This window comes from Rutilus rutilus (assembly GCF_951802725.1).
Source record: "Rutilus rutilus genome assembly, chromosome: 8".
NCBI classification, from domain to species: domain Eukaryota; kingdom Metazoa; phylum Chordata; class Actinopteri; order Cypriniformes; family Leuciscidae; genus Rutilus; species Rutilus rutilus.
In genome coordinates this window covers 5,940,257-5,955,429 of record NC_140222.1, presented here as the reverse complement: position 1 = coordinate 5,955,429, position 15,173 = coordinate 5,940,257, and the positions used below count along the sequence as shown (strand labels likewise).

The following is a 15,173-nucleotide window of genomic DNA, read 5'->3' as shown; positions in this document are numbered from 1 at the left end:
TACTATGGCATTCCTGTAAAACACTGATAACCCCATATAAAAAAAATATATATAATGCCAGTTCCAGTCAATGTTGTGTATTTCTACATCATAGGTTCTTGACACCATCTATTGGCTGATTTTTTGGCTTGCTCCTCGTTAGTATAGTGGTAAGTATCCCCGCCTGTCACGCGGGAGACCGGGGTTCGATTCCCCGACGGGGAGATGTCAAACTTTTGACAATCCATTTCATTTTTATCAGGTAAGGAAAAATTTGAGTTTCGAAAACAAAATTACGCTTGTGATTTGTACGCTTTACACAGTTCTTGTCCAGTTATACTTGAAGTTAAATGCATTAACATTGAATTGCATTATTCTTGTATTCAAACACTGCAGTGAAATCAAACGAATAAATGTAAATAAATGTTAGGATGTATCCAAGATTTAGGGTTGGCTACAATTGTGTAGTTTAAATGACTTATCTGATTTTAAGAGTTCAGTTGACACTATAAAATGGTGACGATCACAAAATGCTAAAAGTTGAATGCATATTTATTGAAAATACATAAAACCCTCCATGTAGTGTATTCTCTAAAGGCATTTATTTCTTGAGCCATATAGATATTTAAAACAATTTTATTTATTTTTTTATTCATCAATATTTCCCAAAGTGAAACCCTCATATGGGTTAGAGCTGTTCAGTTGTCCAAAATCTACCCCTTGTAGTATTGACTTGAATCTTGCATATATACACATTTCAAACCTTGAAGTGGAGACTGACTTCAGCCTTGCAGTGTATAATAATCCTTGAAAAATATGTCCTTTAATATATTCACAAAAGCATTGTGTGTGCTTTTTGAAATCAGGCATTGCTAGCACTGTACCCAAGATATATTTAGCCCTTGTATTCCTTTGCTTGCTGACCCCATTCCCATGGAGAGTATGTGACAGGCTAGGGCAAGGCTATAAATGTCACATGATTCGCTTCAGCAGAGAAGCAAGTGGTGGGAGGGTGAGTGCACAATCATGGCTTGTGTACAGCAAGAAGTAGGTTCCAATGTTCGGAGCCCAGAAACTGAGAAAGATTTCATTGAGGAGGACCAGCATGCTGTCATTGTCGCTCCCGATGTAGTGCTCCAAGTGGAGGGAGAGTTATTCTTTGTGAACCGCAAGCATTTGGCCAAGCTGAGTCCCTACTTCCGAGCCTTGTTCTTCGGCGGTGGTCGGGAGAGCACCAGGAAGCACATTGAGATTAAGGGAGTTGGACTACGGCAGTTTCACACCCTAATGGAGTTCACAAAGAACTTAACGCTGACCCTGGACAGAAAGAACGTCCTTGATATTCTGGAGGCCGCCGACTTCCTTCAGTTGGACAGGGCTCGGCTACTCTGCTGTAAGTTCTTGGAAAGGCAATTGCATCTTAGTAACTGCTTGGGAATGATGGCATATGCTTGGCAGCTTGGCTGTCTGGACCTCTACGCCGCAGCAAGGGAAGTAGCCTTGACCCATCTACCTGCCATAGCCTCCGAGCAGGACTTTATGTTCCTTTCAAAGGAAAGCATTGCCAACCTCCTCGCTAGCGACAACTTAAGCATTCCCAGGGAAGACCTGGTCCTTGACGTGGCCCTTCGCTGGGCAGCATTTGCCCCAAGTCGGGAAGAAGACTTCATGGAACTAGTGGGCCTGGTTAGGCCTGAGTGCTTAAGTCTTCCCTACATTACTGATCTTCTGACCAAGATAAACAGTTCAGACCCACGTGCTAAGCTCATTTGTAGACTGAACGATAACTTGCCCAGTAGTTGGACTATGGGCAGGTCTTTCCCTAGAACTCGTTCAAGGGAAACTCTGTTTGTTCTTGGTGGGTCGCATGAGGAAGAAGAGCAATTGCTGTACCAGTTCCACCCCTACAGTGGAAGGTGGCAATCCCATCCACCCCTGCAAAAGAAGTGTCTCACGCAGTACTCCGTGGCTGCAGTAGGTAACAACCTCATCTGGCCCTATACATTTTAACCTGCAACAAGTTGTTAGCGTAACGATAATCTGGATATCAGGTGTTGCATGCCTTTCCCAATATAAACTTTTTATGTCAGGAGTGCCCAAACCTGTTCCTGTAGATCTAATCAATTAAAAGTACTACACTTGTGCAAGAGGGTGAGCACAGAACAGCATATAACCAAAATGCTTTGAATTATGAATAGCCAACCACAACTATTACCAGTTATTGTGCAGTCATACATAAGTTAAACAACTTTATTTGTTCTCTGTGGACCGCATAAGAAAGAAATGCAGTTGTAGTATCAGTTTCACCCCTACAGTGGATGGTGCCAATCCCATCCATCCCTGTAAAAGAAGAGTTCCTTTCAGAAGAGTTCAGTTCCAACCCTGCTCTAATACACCAGTTTTGTAACTATCGAGTGTTCCTGATCTTAATGAGCTTGTTTAGGTGTTTGATTTGGGAACTTTGCATTAAGGTAGATCTCCAGGAACAGAATAGGGATGTTATTTCACATTCTTTGTCTTACTTTCCTCACCATCTAAAATGCTATTTCTTTCTCTAAGGGGACAGCATAGTAGTGACTGGAGGCTACTTCCGGGATGTGTTGTGGTACAACGTGGATTGGGTGAGCATTTATCAATGTGCCAATGAGCGGTGGGTGGACGGCCCGGCGATGCAGAAGTCCAGACACAGCCACTGCTCAGCAGCTCTGGAGTTCAAGCTGTTTGTATTTGGCGGTAGCATGGATGAGGGACCTGTGGCTGACGTTGAGAGGTTGGTTCTGGGAGCAGAAGAATGGGACGCCGTCAGTCCAATGGTGAGGGCTGTGGAAAGGGCGGCTACTGTCAGTTTGGGGACTTGTATTTACGTGGCCTGTGGTCTGGATGAGAATGGAGAAGTTTACAGTGGGATTCAGAGGTACAGGCCAGAGGTTGACCAATGGGATGTGGTGTCATATTCTCCATTCCCACGGTTAGTAAATTAAATTGTGTCCAACTTGTTTTAGGGAAGAGTTGGGCAACTCTGGCCCTCACGGTCCACTGCCCTGCAGAGTTGAGCTCCAACACAAATCAAACAAGTCTGAAAAATCACGATTACTTGAAAACTACTGGCAGGTGTGTTTAATTAGGATTGAAGCTAAACTTTGCAGTACAAAGGACCTCGAGGGCCAGAGTTTCCAACTCCTGTTTTCAGGCAATGCACAGATGCCACTTCAACCAGTCCTGTGTCAGTTCTGTACACATGAACTTCTTTTCCAGTTACGACCTTCTTGCAACAGAGCTCAATGGTGCCCTCTATCTGCTGGGAGGACAGGCTCTGCGCTTAGACATCGACACAGACGAGTGGACCATTCTTCAAGAGGACTGTCTGGACAACAAATTCTTCACAGGCTGTGCCACAGTAAAAGGGCAGATTTACATACTGAGCGAGAGAAGGATTAACAAAACATTACCAAACATGATCCTACTGGACCCTTACATTGACACTTGCTTAGAAATTGATGATAAAATACCCTGTCCAGTACCCATAAGAGGTTCTGTCACAATGCATGTGAATCCCTTCTGAAGCCATGTTAACACGGTTCTTTCTTTCAGCCAAATGACATGCAATAAACCAAATACAGAAACAATTTGTTGAGCAAGGTTGATCAGCTCCTACCCAAACACTCTTAGCACCTCTTAGGGATGGTAACTATCCCTGTGGCAATTGTGCCCAATGTAATAATACACACAAGACCTGTAACTTTAAACATCCCAGATCCGGTAAGAGCTACAATGTGAAGGGCATTATTACATGTAAAACTAAGAATGTTATTTACATTTTAAGATGTCCTTGTGACATGGTGTATGTGGGAAAGACCACACGTAGTTTAAAACAGAGGATAAGCGAGCATAAAAGCTCTATCAGACGTGCTGACCCTAACTACCCTGTGGCCTGTCACTTTACAGAGTGTGCTCACTCAGTCTCTTCTCTCCGTTTTCAGGGAATTGAGCAGATTAAATTATCTAGAGGTGGCAACATTGATAAAGTGCTATGCCAAAGGGAACTGTACTGGATTCATACTTTGGATGCCTTATATCCCAAAGGTTTAAATGTGGATTTCGACATGAGTGTCATGTTATAGTCACAGCTGTACTGTTTTTATAAGTCTTGAATACTGCAGTTTATGAAGGTTTTTACTGATGTTCTTGCAGTCTTCATGTACTTGTATAGCATGTATGTATGTATATATGTGCTTGTATTTTTGTATATCTGTACCTTTGTTTGTTTCTTGTATTGGGGATTTTCACTATGGGGAGTAAATGTGTAAATTATGTAGATAACTCAATATGTTGGGTAGGTTAAAGAAAAACTACAACTCCCACCATTGGACTACAACTCTCCTACCTGGCTTCCACAGGTGTGGTAATCACCGTTGATTGTCTTGATGTGTTTGAACCCAGTTAAGTTGATTGCTACATTGATTGTCTGTATGCCCTGAGGATGGTCGTCTGACCGAAAGCTTGGCTATTAAATTTGCTGAAAGGATTCAAGTGTGCAGACAGTTTTATTTATCTTTTGAGCAAGGTTGAGGAAAATTAATTATATGAGGATCATTGTTCTTAACATTTTTATTGTTATTCAAAAGGTCACAGAGAAAACGGTGGAGTGAGAAACAAGTATGCAATAATAACACAGTATTAAAGATGAAAGTTCTTATTTCATATTATATCCCTCTTCTGTCATCGTGACAAGTTAAATAACATCTGCAGTATGTTAGTATTAATGAAATCAGAGCACAGTAAAATCCCAATAACTAAACATACAAAAACAATCACAGGTCATTGTAAAACAAAAGTGAAACAGTGTAGGACAGATGCACAGATTTCGGACAAAGGCTCAGTTTATGGCTATGGTGCAAATAAACAACTTAGGCTAGGTGTGTGAATGTATTCTAAATATGAATACATTTCCAGCCCTATGCAGAACAACAAAAACATTTAGCCCTTGGAGCAGATTCAATAATCAAGAAATTAAGGGGTCTACATAGGAGTCCTCAAATCCCACTACCCACTTTTACTTTTAAGATTTCTATGCACAAATCATCGCATTTCTTGCTTAGTAAGGCAATGCACAACAAAAAGTACTAGGCTATCTTACAAAACAACAACCCCCAGTAGTTCCTTGCAACAGTAGCAAAATCACAAAGACAATTGGATATTTCACCAATAGATGGCGCTCTAAGTCTTTTCAAAGTGGTCCACAAATGCCCATTTAGGAAAACAAGAGCCACTGCAGAAAGCTCACACTTTCACAACTTAGAAGACTGAAATATCCATGTTTTGTTCTATTAAAAGTACTTAAAAAGAATGCCCCTAAAAATCTATTTATTTTACTGTTTAAGTTTTACACAGCCATCACTTTGATTAATTCGACTAACTTTAATTAAACCAATTAAAGACAGTGCTTTGAACCATACAGTATACTCTAATGGTAATGTAATAATGCAAACAAGTAGTAGTATTTGTTCTATGCAATCAGTGCATTAGGTTCTCCTCACACACAACTATTGTCAACATTGTCAATCTGAAATCAAAGTTAGACCTTGACAAACAAGATAAGCCAAGAGGAGTGGAGGGCATTTAATACGTTTAAACATAAAAAAAATACATAAAGTAGCTTTACTATCTGGCTTTTGGCGTTCTGCTATTCATTTTTCGTCTTTGATTGGTTAAATTGTTCAAAACACAGTTATTGGCTAATGATGCCAATTTTGAGTTAAATGCACCGTTTTTCTGCTCCCTGCTGCACTCTTCTTCTCCAACTTCATCTTCATCAACCTCACTCTCTTCATCACTCCGTTCATCGCGTTCCACCTTAAAAACACGTTGACGTTTATTATATGACTATTCCGAAACACTTAAAAAATAATTTACTTTTTTATATTTTTAAATGGCTATTCTGTAACACTTAACACAAAAGTTAAAGAGATAGCAACTTTGATACTTACTTTGCCTAAAAAGACAAATTTGTGAACCATTCGAAGAATCAACCAAGCCCAGAAGATGTGCAGTGCTTGAAGAACCAGCAATAGGCCGTTTAAGAAATAATAACCAGAGTACGGAAGAAAGACGTCCAATGAATCCACCACAGCTGTATAGATAACTCTGGAAATGAGGTTTATAAGTAATATTTTAGGCCATCTGGACATCTTATACTTGAGAAGAATGTATTCAAAATCAGCGTTTCAAATGAAACGTGCCTTCATACACGATGCGAGGAAGTTATTACCTGCACGGGAAAACCACGAGGCGAGTTACCAGGAAAACCACAGCAAAAATGACAAACAGGGCATCGCACGTCTTCCTCCATCCAGCGTAATTGAACATTTTAGCAGACTGCAAATCAACAATTAAACAATGAAACATTGGTTATTTATGCGAGCGGCGATAAACTGGTCGTTTATGTGCTTCATTCTGTTACTATTAAGGAAAAAACTAATATTTTCAATAAGGGGAATTTGTGCATCTATAATGTATTTCCTGGTATTTATTTACCCCTGAAGCAAAAAGAACCTGAAACAACTTCTAAAATAAATCTGACAAGATCAAAGCTATTTTTACAGTAAAAACTTCTGCGATGAATATTGTGGACATTTGAATGAACACAAGTCTGAATGAATTGCCAATTGGAACCATGAAACTATTGTTTCAACTGTATCACTATTCACTAATGTACAGACCCTTTCCAAAAAAATTTGAATATCATGGAAAAGTTTATTTATTTCCATAATTCCATTCAAAACGTTAAACTTCCATAGATTATAGATTCAGGGCCCACAACTTAAACGATTTCAAGTATTTAGTTGTTTATTTGTACATAATTTGGGCTTCCAGCTCATAAAACCCACGAAAACAGGATTTCAAAAAATTTGAATATTACATGAAATCACACAGTAATTACACAATAATACCATGGTCATTGAACCAGGTTTTGGTTCTTTTGGCAGTGTGGGCAGGTGCAAATCCTGCTGGGAAATGAAGTCAGCATCTCCATAAAGCTTGTCTGCTGAAGGAAGCATGAAGTGCTCTGGAAATGTCCTGGTAGACGGCTGCGTTGAGTGGACAGCACAGTGGACCAACACCAGCCGATGACATGGCTCCCCAAACCAACACAGACTGTGGAAACTTCACACTGGACTTCAAGCATCTTGGATTGTGTGCCTCTCCATTCTTCCTCCAGACTCTGGAACCTTGGTTTCCAAATGAGATGCAAAATTTGCTCTCATCAGAAAAGAGGACTTTGGTCCACTGTGCTTTATTAAATCCAGAGTCAACGCAGCCGTCTACCAGGACATTTTCAGAGCACTTCATGCTTCCTTCATTTTCCAGCAGGATTTGCACCTGCCCACACTGCCAAAAGAACCAAAACCTGGTTCAATGACCATGGTATCACTGTGTAATTACTCTGTGATTTCATGTAATTTTCGAATTTTTTGGAAAGGGTCTGTATCCTAAGACTGAGACTCACAGAGCAGCCAATCAAATTCAGCGATTTACCTCCAGCAGGAAGTCCGAGGAGTCGTGGACGAGCATCACCAGGGTTCCCACTCGTACATAATTCGCACAGTACGAGAATGCGATGAGGAAAATGGTGGCGATGTGATGAATGATTTGCTCTTTGAAGTCCTACACAACCAGGAAATAAAACACATTAGCACAATTTATCAAATATAAGATCCTTATAAGTTCATGTTGAAGGAGTCAAACTTACTTTGCGCTTTACGTCCACAGACACGCAGAGCAGAAGCGAGAGGTAGAAGGACAACTCCATGATGTAATACCAGTACTGAGCTTCTGCTATGGCCTACAGATGAAATCAGAAATAATATGACAATATGATCTGGAAAAGCACAACTATGAAATTTATGATTGTCTATCTATCTATCTATCTATCTATCTATCTATCTATCTATCTATCTATCTATGTATGTATATATCTACGAATGTATGTATGAATCTATGTATGTATGTTTCTATCTATCAGTCCATCTATGTATGTATGGATCTATCTATCTATCTATCTGTCTGTCTGTCTGTCTGTCTATCTGTCTGTCTGTCTATCTATCTGTCTGTCTATGTATGTATGTATATATCTATGAATGTATGTATGAATCTATGTATCTATCTATCAATCCATCTATCTATCTATGTATGTATGTATGGTTCTATCTATCTGTCTATTTATCTATGTATGTATGTATGTATGTATGAATCTATGTATCTATCTATCTATGGATGGATGGATCTATCTATCTATCTACCATCAATGTATGTATGTATCTTTCTTTCTGGCCTTAAAACCTACTTAAGTAGTAAATCTACTTCGAACATAAAACTGTTTTAGAATTAAAAGATTTAAACCTAAAACCTTTAAACTTAAATTTTTTAAAACTACTTCAATTTTTCGCCGGCCTTTATTAAGCCAACGTCAAAGTTTGTCTTGACAAAAAAACATTTTTTATTTAGTTTTAGATTAACACCAATATTCAAACAAGTGAAAGGTTGATTTTGCAAGTTAACAGAAACATTTTATCCTTAATTTCTGAAAACAAAAGATTTTTATTTTCATTAAGGAGATATATTCAATATATTTCTGGCTCTTGTAAGATGAATCGTGACTGTTTTGATGGTATCGTAGGGTGCGGCGCTGACTAGTTCCTCAGATTTCTGCCTAATCTCCTTCAAAGAGGCTCAACAGAGTGAATGAAGTTCCTGGGATTGTTCACAGGAAGCGAGCGTGTGTTGTTACGGACCTGTCTTGGGTATCCGTGCCAGCATTCCCGATGATCCCAAAACCATGGGGTCTGAAGAACATAATTTGACAAAAATTATTAAATGAGAATGTGCAAAAGCTAAGTTTTTTTTTTAAACAAATTTTTTTTTTACTTTGGATTAACATGCACCAATTTATTGTTCATAAAAGGACCACCAATTTAGAGATTATTAAGAAATATATATTTTTTATTATTAATTTTACTAAATTTTTAATATAGATAGTTATCTCTAGAAATATTTAACTTTAAATAAAATAAATATTTAAACTAAAACAATTCTCAACTTCTTTACTTTCTTCACTTTCTCAAGGCAAGACATCACAAGTGAATAGGGTAAAAAATTTAACTATTAGATACCACCATACTTTCCATACATTAAGATTTTTTTAATATGCAAATTACGCATGATCTAATTCAATATGGACTAATTTGCATACATTTCCAGAACATTAATCTAAACACTGGATAAAGCCAGGTTAAAAATTATTGTTTGATTTTGTTGACATGTTAGAGTTAAATGTTTTTACAGAAGAGATTTTGGATTTCTCTTTTTATCAGTCCAGAAATCAGAAAATACTGTCAACAGCCAGAAAAAAATACATTTTCTCCATGTTTTTTGGAGTTAAATGTTATATAAATCAGGTGAATTATACTGTATCAACAAACCCCTCAGTAAAATCCTTCAGAATATAGAAGGGAATAAAACTGTAAAGTTTGGTGTGTATAAGTGCTACTGAAGTGGAGAAAAAAACTCATTTTGAGAGAACGGCCTTTATCGTAACTGAAATCTACAGACGCAAATAGATCCATTGCAGTAATATAAAAACTTAAATTTGTATTTGGGATGTTTTCTTTCCATAAGTCTAAAAGAAGACAACTTATGGAAGCAAAATAGTGCAAGTAGTGTCTTAATTTAAAGAAATCATTTTTCATAATAACAAAAAAATACTACAAAATTAGTTTTCAAGTTGAAAATTAGTTTTCAAGTGAAATGCTAAAAATAAAAACATTTTCTGAAATTGTCAGCCACATCTCGATATTTCATTATATTTACTTACAAAGGTGATCATGAGGGGTTCGATTCTGAGGAAAGAATTGATAAGATGCTTTAGAAAGATAGTATCTCATTGGAGATACTCACATTAATCAGGGAGATGAGACCAGCTGAGAACGCAATGAGATAAAAGACAAACCTCCACCTGAGAAACCAGACAGACAAAGACCACTCTAATCAAATGCAAACCAGTCACAAATTATGATGTGGCCTCATTTTAGGCAGAAAATATGTGAACGTACGAAGCTTCGCAGAACTTCCTGGTGTTGCTGGGTCTGTCCTGGTTCCGGCGCTGACGCAGCCAGGTCTGGATTTGGCGCTGAGTGAGTCCGCAGTGCTTTTCCAGAACCACCAAATCATTCTGAAGAAAAACAAAGACACTGTAAAACTAAAAAGGCCTTTCCCCAAACCGTGCTCATTTTTTACCCTAAAATTAAAGGAAATATTAAAATAAATATATTTTAAAATTCAATACATTATTATACTGGGACTCATTATATAACTTATCACTACTTAATATATATATATATATATATATATATATATAAAACAGACATTTATTAATCTGTCTGATTTAATAATTATTAAAACGTAATGATTTTCAATCTTTATTGAAAAGATTGAACTTTATTTAATTAAATATTTTTTTATTATTTTATTAATATACTATAATAGAATTATCTAAGATTATTAATTATCTTATTACACATGCTTTACAATGACTAAAACTTATTTTTATTTATAAATTATTAATAATTTATAAATGTTTAATATTACATTCTAATGTTTTGCTGCCTGCACATCATTTTGGACAAAATCTAAGTCAGCACTGAATGTATAATTTAGGGAGAATGCAATCCCAAAATGCATTGCAACAAAAATGCAGAAAAAAAAGGAATTTGAATATTTTTTTTGTTAAATACTGAAAAATATTGATAAAACAGATATATTTAATTAAAACCGCACAATTGCACCCAATATTTGTGTGCTACATCCTCGTGCGTATGCTCTTCATCATCAGGGTGTAACAGTGACATCAGAGCCTCTGATGTTGATAAACAGAATTAGATATCTCATTCTTGGCACACACAGGTGCACATGTGACTCACTAACCTGTGACGGCTGCTTCTTCTTCTGCAGGTAAAACGCCTCCAGCTTCGGGACAGGCGCGACATGAACCCAAACCCTGTCACGGACTCCCAACCATCGGCTGAGCGGCAACGCCACAACCCTACGTGACACACACAATGGCTTTTGTTAAGACAGTGACGGGGTTCACATTTGTTTAGACAAGCAACATTTTGTTGATTTGCATAATGCTTGTTAGCTCCGCCCACAGCGAAACTCCTTGGTCCTAAATATTGCTTCTCATAAATATGCATTTAACATGAAATATCTTCTGATTGGTTGACATTGTTTTCACATCGCACAACAGGTTTGCGTCAATTTTCAATCACATTGCACCTGGTTAAAAATGTTAAATTATTAAAAACTAGAATGTACATTTCCTGAAGAAAATTTGAGTGGTGCTTGCAGTGGCAAAACTTGACACTCGGTTGCTAGGATAGTTGCTACAATGTTGTACATGATTGCATACGAGCCAACAACCATGTCTGTACGATGTTGTGGAGCTGAAATATGGCTTCTATATGTTGCAATATGTTTGCTAGGTGGATCTAAACGGTTGCTAGGGTGTGAATATCACATATACATATGTGTGGTTTCCCAACCAAAACAAACGAGACAACCCACATCTCTATATGATGTTCTGATGCAGATATATAGGTCTTGCTAAACGGTCGCTAGGGTACTCTGTTTGGTTGCTAGGGAGTGGCTTGGGAGCTGCCAATGATGAAACTCCAAAGGCTACTTGTCAGTATGAATGATATAAAACAACTTCCATTCATCTGTGACATTCAGAATGGAAGATATCCCTCTTTGTATTTTGGTTGCTAAGGTGCTCGACAATGGTTGCTAGGGCGGAGTTAGGAAGTGTTGAGGTGATTCATGATTGGCTGATATATTATTATGGACAGTATTATTATGAGTATTGGGTGGGAAATATGCTTAATTCTATAGATAAATAGATAAATAAATTGTAAGTATTTATGAAGGACCAAGCAGAGTTTGTGCCTACTTAGACAATGATATTGATATTGATATTGACCTTTCAAAAACAAAGCGCAGGGCGATGAAACCCAGGGCCAAGGGCAGGCAGATGAGCAGGTCACGGGGTACGGGATGCCAACCTCCGTCTGATGTCCCGTCTGCGATATCTTTCCATGTGACGCCAGGAGGAAGCCAGAAGTCCTGCCGCCAAATCCACTGGTTTACAAGTTCCTCAACCCTATAGACAGAGTATAAGGAGAAAGTCATAAAAGGCTGCTAACTTATTACAGCAGATAAACCATCTACCAATGACACAAATCATTCAGTCAGCAGTTTTTTTTTTAATGAACTACTGCTTTAAAATGTAAATTTTGAGTAAATTTTTCAGGCCGAATTTTTAAAACAAATCAAACTAAATCGCAATAAACTATGCCACATATTAGTCGTAAAAAAAAAAAAATTATAATCATCTGGGATATAAATAAAAAAAGACGTTAAATTCGACAAAATCTATATTTATTTGCGATTTATTATTGATATTATTATTTATTACAGATTTATTATTGTAATATTAATAAGAAATGGCCAAAAAAAATTCTGCACTCTAAAAATCTTTTATTGTAGACAGGAGATAAAGTTGACAAAAGTTTCGGGTCTTTGCCTTCGTCAGTGTCATATTATAAGACAATAATAAGAACGTTCAGTTGTTGTAAAGAAAACAATAGGCTGTAAGGAGAAAGTCATAAAAGGCTGCTCACTTATTACAGCAGATAAAACATCTGCCGATGACACAGATAATTCAGTCAGCAGATGGTAGGCTAAAATATAATATACAAACTCTTTTAAAAACAGAATAATGACAGAATAGTCTTTTTTTTAATGAACTATAGGCCTACTGCTTTAAAATGTCATTTTAAGCAGTTGCAATGATGAATGCATCACTCTGACAGTTGACTTTAAAAAAATTGGATAAAATATATAATATTGCGAGCATGTTATTTACATCAACGCGATAATTATAATTTTTAAAAAAGTAATTTACTACAGTAGCCTACATGCTTCAATGATGAGAGGTGATGATTTCGGTTAACACAGGCCTCTTCAAGCGTCTTTATACGTTTTATTGTTATTATTAATCCAGTTATTCGATATTTACAGCATCCATCTTCATGATCGCTCTACATCGAAATAAAAACAATCCCTCGCGCAGATTCTTCGTAGGAATGCGCGCGATCGTGTCGACGACATCAACTCTCATTCACCACATCGACCTCTGTTTTTTAGTCTTTTAGGAGCTTCCACGAATAAAAACTGGTCCTGCATTCATGAAATTATCCCAGAGTCGCGAGAATCCATGAAAACGCCAGAGAAACGGGAGATTTCAGCAGTAGAAGCAGCATCTCCTCCGTCTTTCTCTCCATCAGGGAGGAAAGGAAACATCATGCTGTGTTGACTGTAAGGTGCTTTGCTTTCCACTAACACCAGTGTAGACGCCCCCTACCGACCATTATAGATGAACATCCAACACTATCTATCTATCTTTGGACGTGTGTTGACTGACTGTGAGAATTTTCTAAAGAATCGGGATTTCTAAAAGCAGGATCTGGTTTTGCTGAAATCAAAAGTCTCAATCGCACATATTTTTTCCCTTTTCCTATTTAGTGTTTCTGCCAAGAAAATGACTGACAGGAGTTTAGAAGCTCTGCCAACTTACAGTGTCATTTAAGAGAGGAAAGACCGTCAGTCCTGTCTGTCTCGCTCCTTACAATCCATCTACTGTCAGTTTTCATATCAGAGGGGTTTTCAAAAGGAGGAAACAACATGTTTATTAATTGTTGAAAACATCTCTTAAACATATTGTCAACAGCACATACTCAATATGTCTGAAAACATAGGCTTGCACAGGTCATTTGTTCCAGCTAATGACAGTCCTGTAAAGTGCATTGCGTATGCTTTATTTGGCTTTTAATATGCATGTTTTCCCAGACTGCAGAGCATTAACATGTGGCTAAAAGCCAATGTCAAAAATGTTAAGGATGGCCTTAATGTTGTACATATGTATTCACTGTTTCCATAATGCCAGCCGAATTTGGATTCATAATGCAAATCACATTCTCTCTGCTTTTATAAAATAATTAGATAACTTCAATGTAATTTACCAATGTAGCCTAATTTAAATATAAACCAGCCAACCTCTCTAGCAACTGCCTTTAGCAACCAGCCAAAACACTCTAGCAACTGCCTAACAACCAGCCAAAACACCCTAGCAACTGCCTGGAAACCAGTCAAAACACTCTAGCAACTGCCTAAAGCCAGCCAAAACACTCTAGCAACTGCCTAACGACCAGCCAAAACACTCTAGCAACTGCCTGGAAACCAGTCAAAACACTCTAGCAACTGCCTAACAACCAGCCAAAACACTCAAACAACTGCCTGGAAACCAGTCAAAACACTCTAGCAACTGTCTGGAAACCAGTCAAAACACTCTAGCAACTGCCTAACAACCAGCCAAAACACTCTAGCAACTGCCTAACGACCAGCCAAAACACTCTAGCAACTGCCTAACAGCCAGCCAAAACACTCTAGCAACTGCCTGGAAACCAGTCAAAACACTCTGGCAACTGCCTAGCATAGGGTGACCATACATTCTCTTTTTCCAGGACATGTCCTGTCAGGATTTCGTGATCGCCCAAAATATCCGGGATTCGGCTTTTGCTTTCTCGTCGCCATTCATTTTGTTTACATGCACACCTTTTGATTCAATAGGACTGAATTAATTCCGATTGGTGAATCTGAATGTAGTGTTTACATGAACGCTAAACAAGTGATCGGTTGATGTGCGTTTTAGCATTGCTAAGAAAATTCCTGTGTTTTCGTCTCGATCGGGATCCGTGTGAAGCAGAATGCATGACCTGCAAAGCTGGCACGTACGTGTCAGTGTCAAATAATGTAATAATGTAAACATAATGATTGGTGACTGTTGAAAGCAAAAGCCGAATCCAGGGCATTTTGGGCGATCTCGAAATCCTGGCCAGACATGTCCTGGTTAAACAGGACGTATGGTCACCCTAGCCTAGCAACATGCTGAAACACCCTAGTAACAGCCTAGCAACCACCCAAAACACAGCAAATGCCTAAAATCAGTCAAGACAGCCAATAACACACCTAGAACAACCTAGAAACCAATGAAAGCACTAAAGCAACTGCCTAGTAACCAA

The 15,173-nt window shown here is 38.0% G+C and overlaps 2 protein-coding genes across 3 annotated transcripts; one reads left to right on the top strand and one right to left on the bottom strand.

Annotated features, from left to right (window-relative positions):
• Window positions 1-862: 862 nt before the first annotated feature.
• Window positions 863-4,679, top strand: LOC311296024 (kelch-like protein 23). 2 transcript variants are annotated; one of them, XR_014628461.1, is made up of 4 exons: window positions 863-1,957; window positions 2,539-2,947; window positions 3,235-3,618; window positions 4,544-4,679. XR_014628461.1 is itself a non-coding variant. In XM_084417655.1 (3 exons), the coding sequence occupies exons 1-3, from the start codon at window positions 949-951 to the stop codon at window positions 3,539-3,541; spliced, it is 1,725 nt and encodes a 574-aa protein (XP_084273781.1). In that variant the 5' UTR covers window positions 863-948; the 3' UTR covers window positions 3,542-4,503. The 2 variants fall into 2 exon arrangements, 1 of the variants encoding a protein (XP_084273781.1); XM_084417655.1 differs by lacking the exon at window positions 4,544-4,679 and having other exon boundaries at window positions 3,235-4,503.
• On the bottom strand, window positions 4,508-13,429 carry cers4a (ceramide synthase 4a). The gene is made up of 11 exons (XM_084417656.1): window positions 13,011-13,429; window positions 12,014-12,193; window positions 10,960-11,077; window positions 10,089-10,207; window positions 9,934-9,991; window positions 8,772-8,822; window positions 7,730-7,822; window positions 7,516-7,644; window positions 6,248-6,354; window positions 5,967-6,123; window positions 4,508-5,832 (listed from the first exon to the last, which is right to left on the bottom strand). Coding segments are annotated over exons 1-11 (1,206 nt in total). The 5' UTR covers window positions 13,013-13,429; the 3' UTR covers window positions 4,508-5,640.
• Window positions 13,430-15,173: the final 1,744 nt, after the last annotated feature.

What these genes read in the sequence shown, in the direction of transcription:
- LOC311296024 (XM_084417655.1), top strand. Translation starts at nt 949, where the DNA reads ATGTCACATGATTCGCTTCAGCAGAGAAGCAAGTGGTGGGAGGGTGAG. An exon ending in GTACTCCGTGGCTGCAGTAG is followed by an intron (nt 1,958 to 2,538) that starts GTAACAACCTCA and finishes TCTTTCTCTAAG; the next exon opens with GGGACAGCATAGTAGTGACT. An exon ending in TCATATTCTCCATTCCCACG is followed by an intron (nt 2,948 to 3,234) that starts GTTAGTAAATTA and finishes CTTCTTTTCCAG; the next exon opens with TTACGACCTTCTTGCAACAG.
- cers4a (XM_084417656.1), bottom strand. An exon ending in CTGCGCTTTGTTTTTGAAAG is followed by an intron (nt 11,078 to 12,013) that starts GTCAATATCAAT and finishes TGTGTCACGTAG; the next exon opens with GGTTGTGGCGTTGCCGCTCA. An exon ending in AATTTGTCTTTTTAGGCAAA is followed by an intron (nt 5,833 to 5,966) that starts GTAAGTATCAAA and finishes CGTGTTTTTAAG; the next exon opens with GTGGAACGCGATGAACGGAG.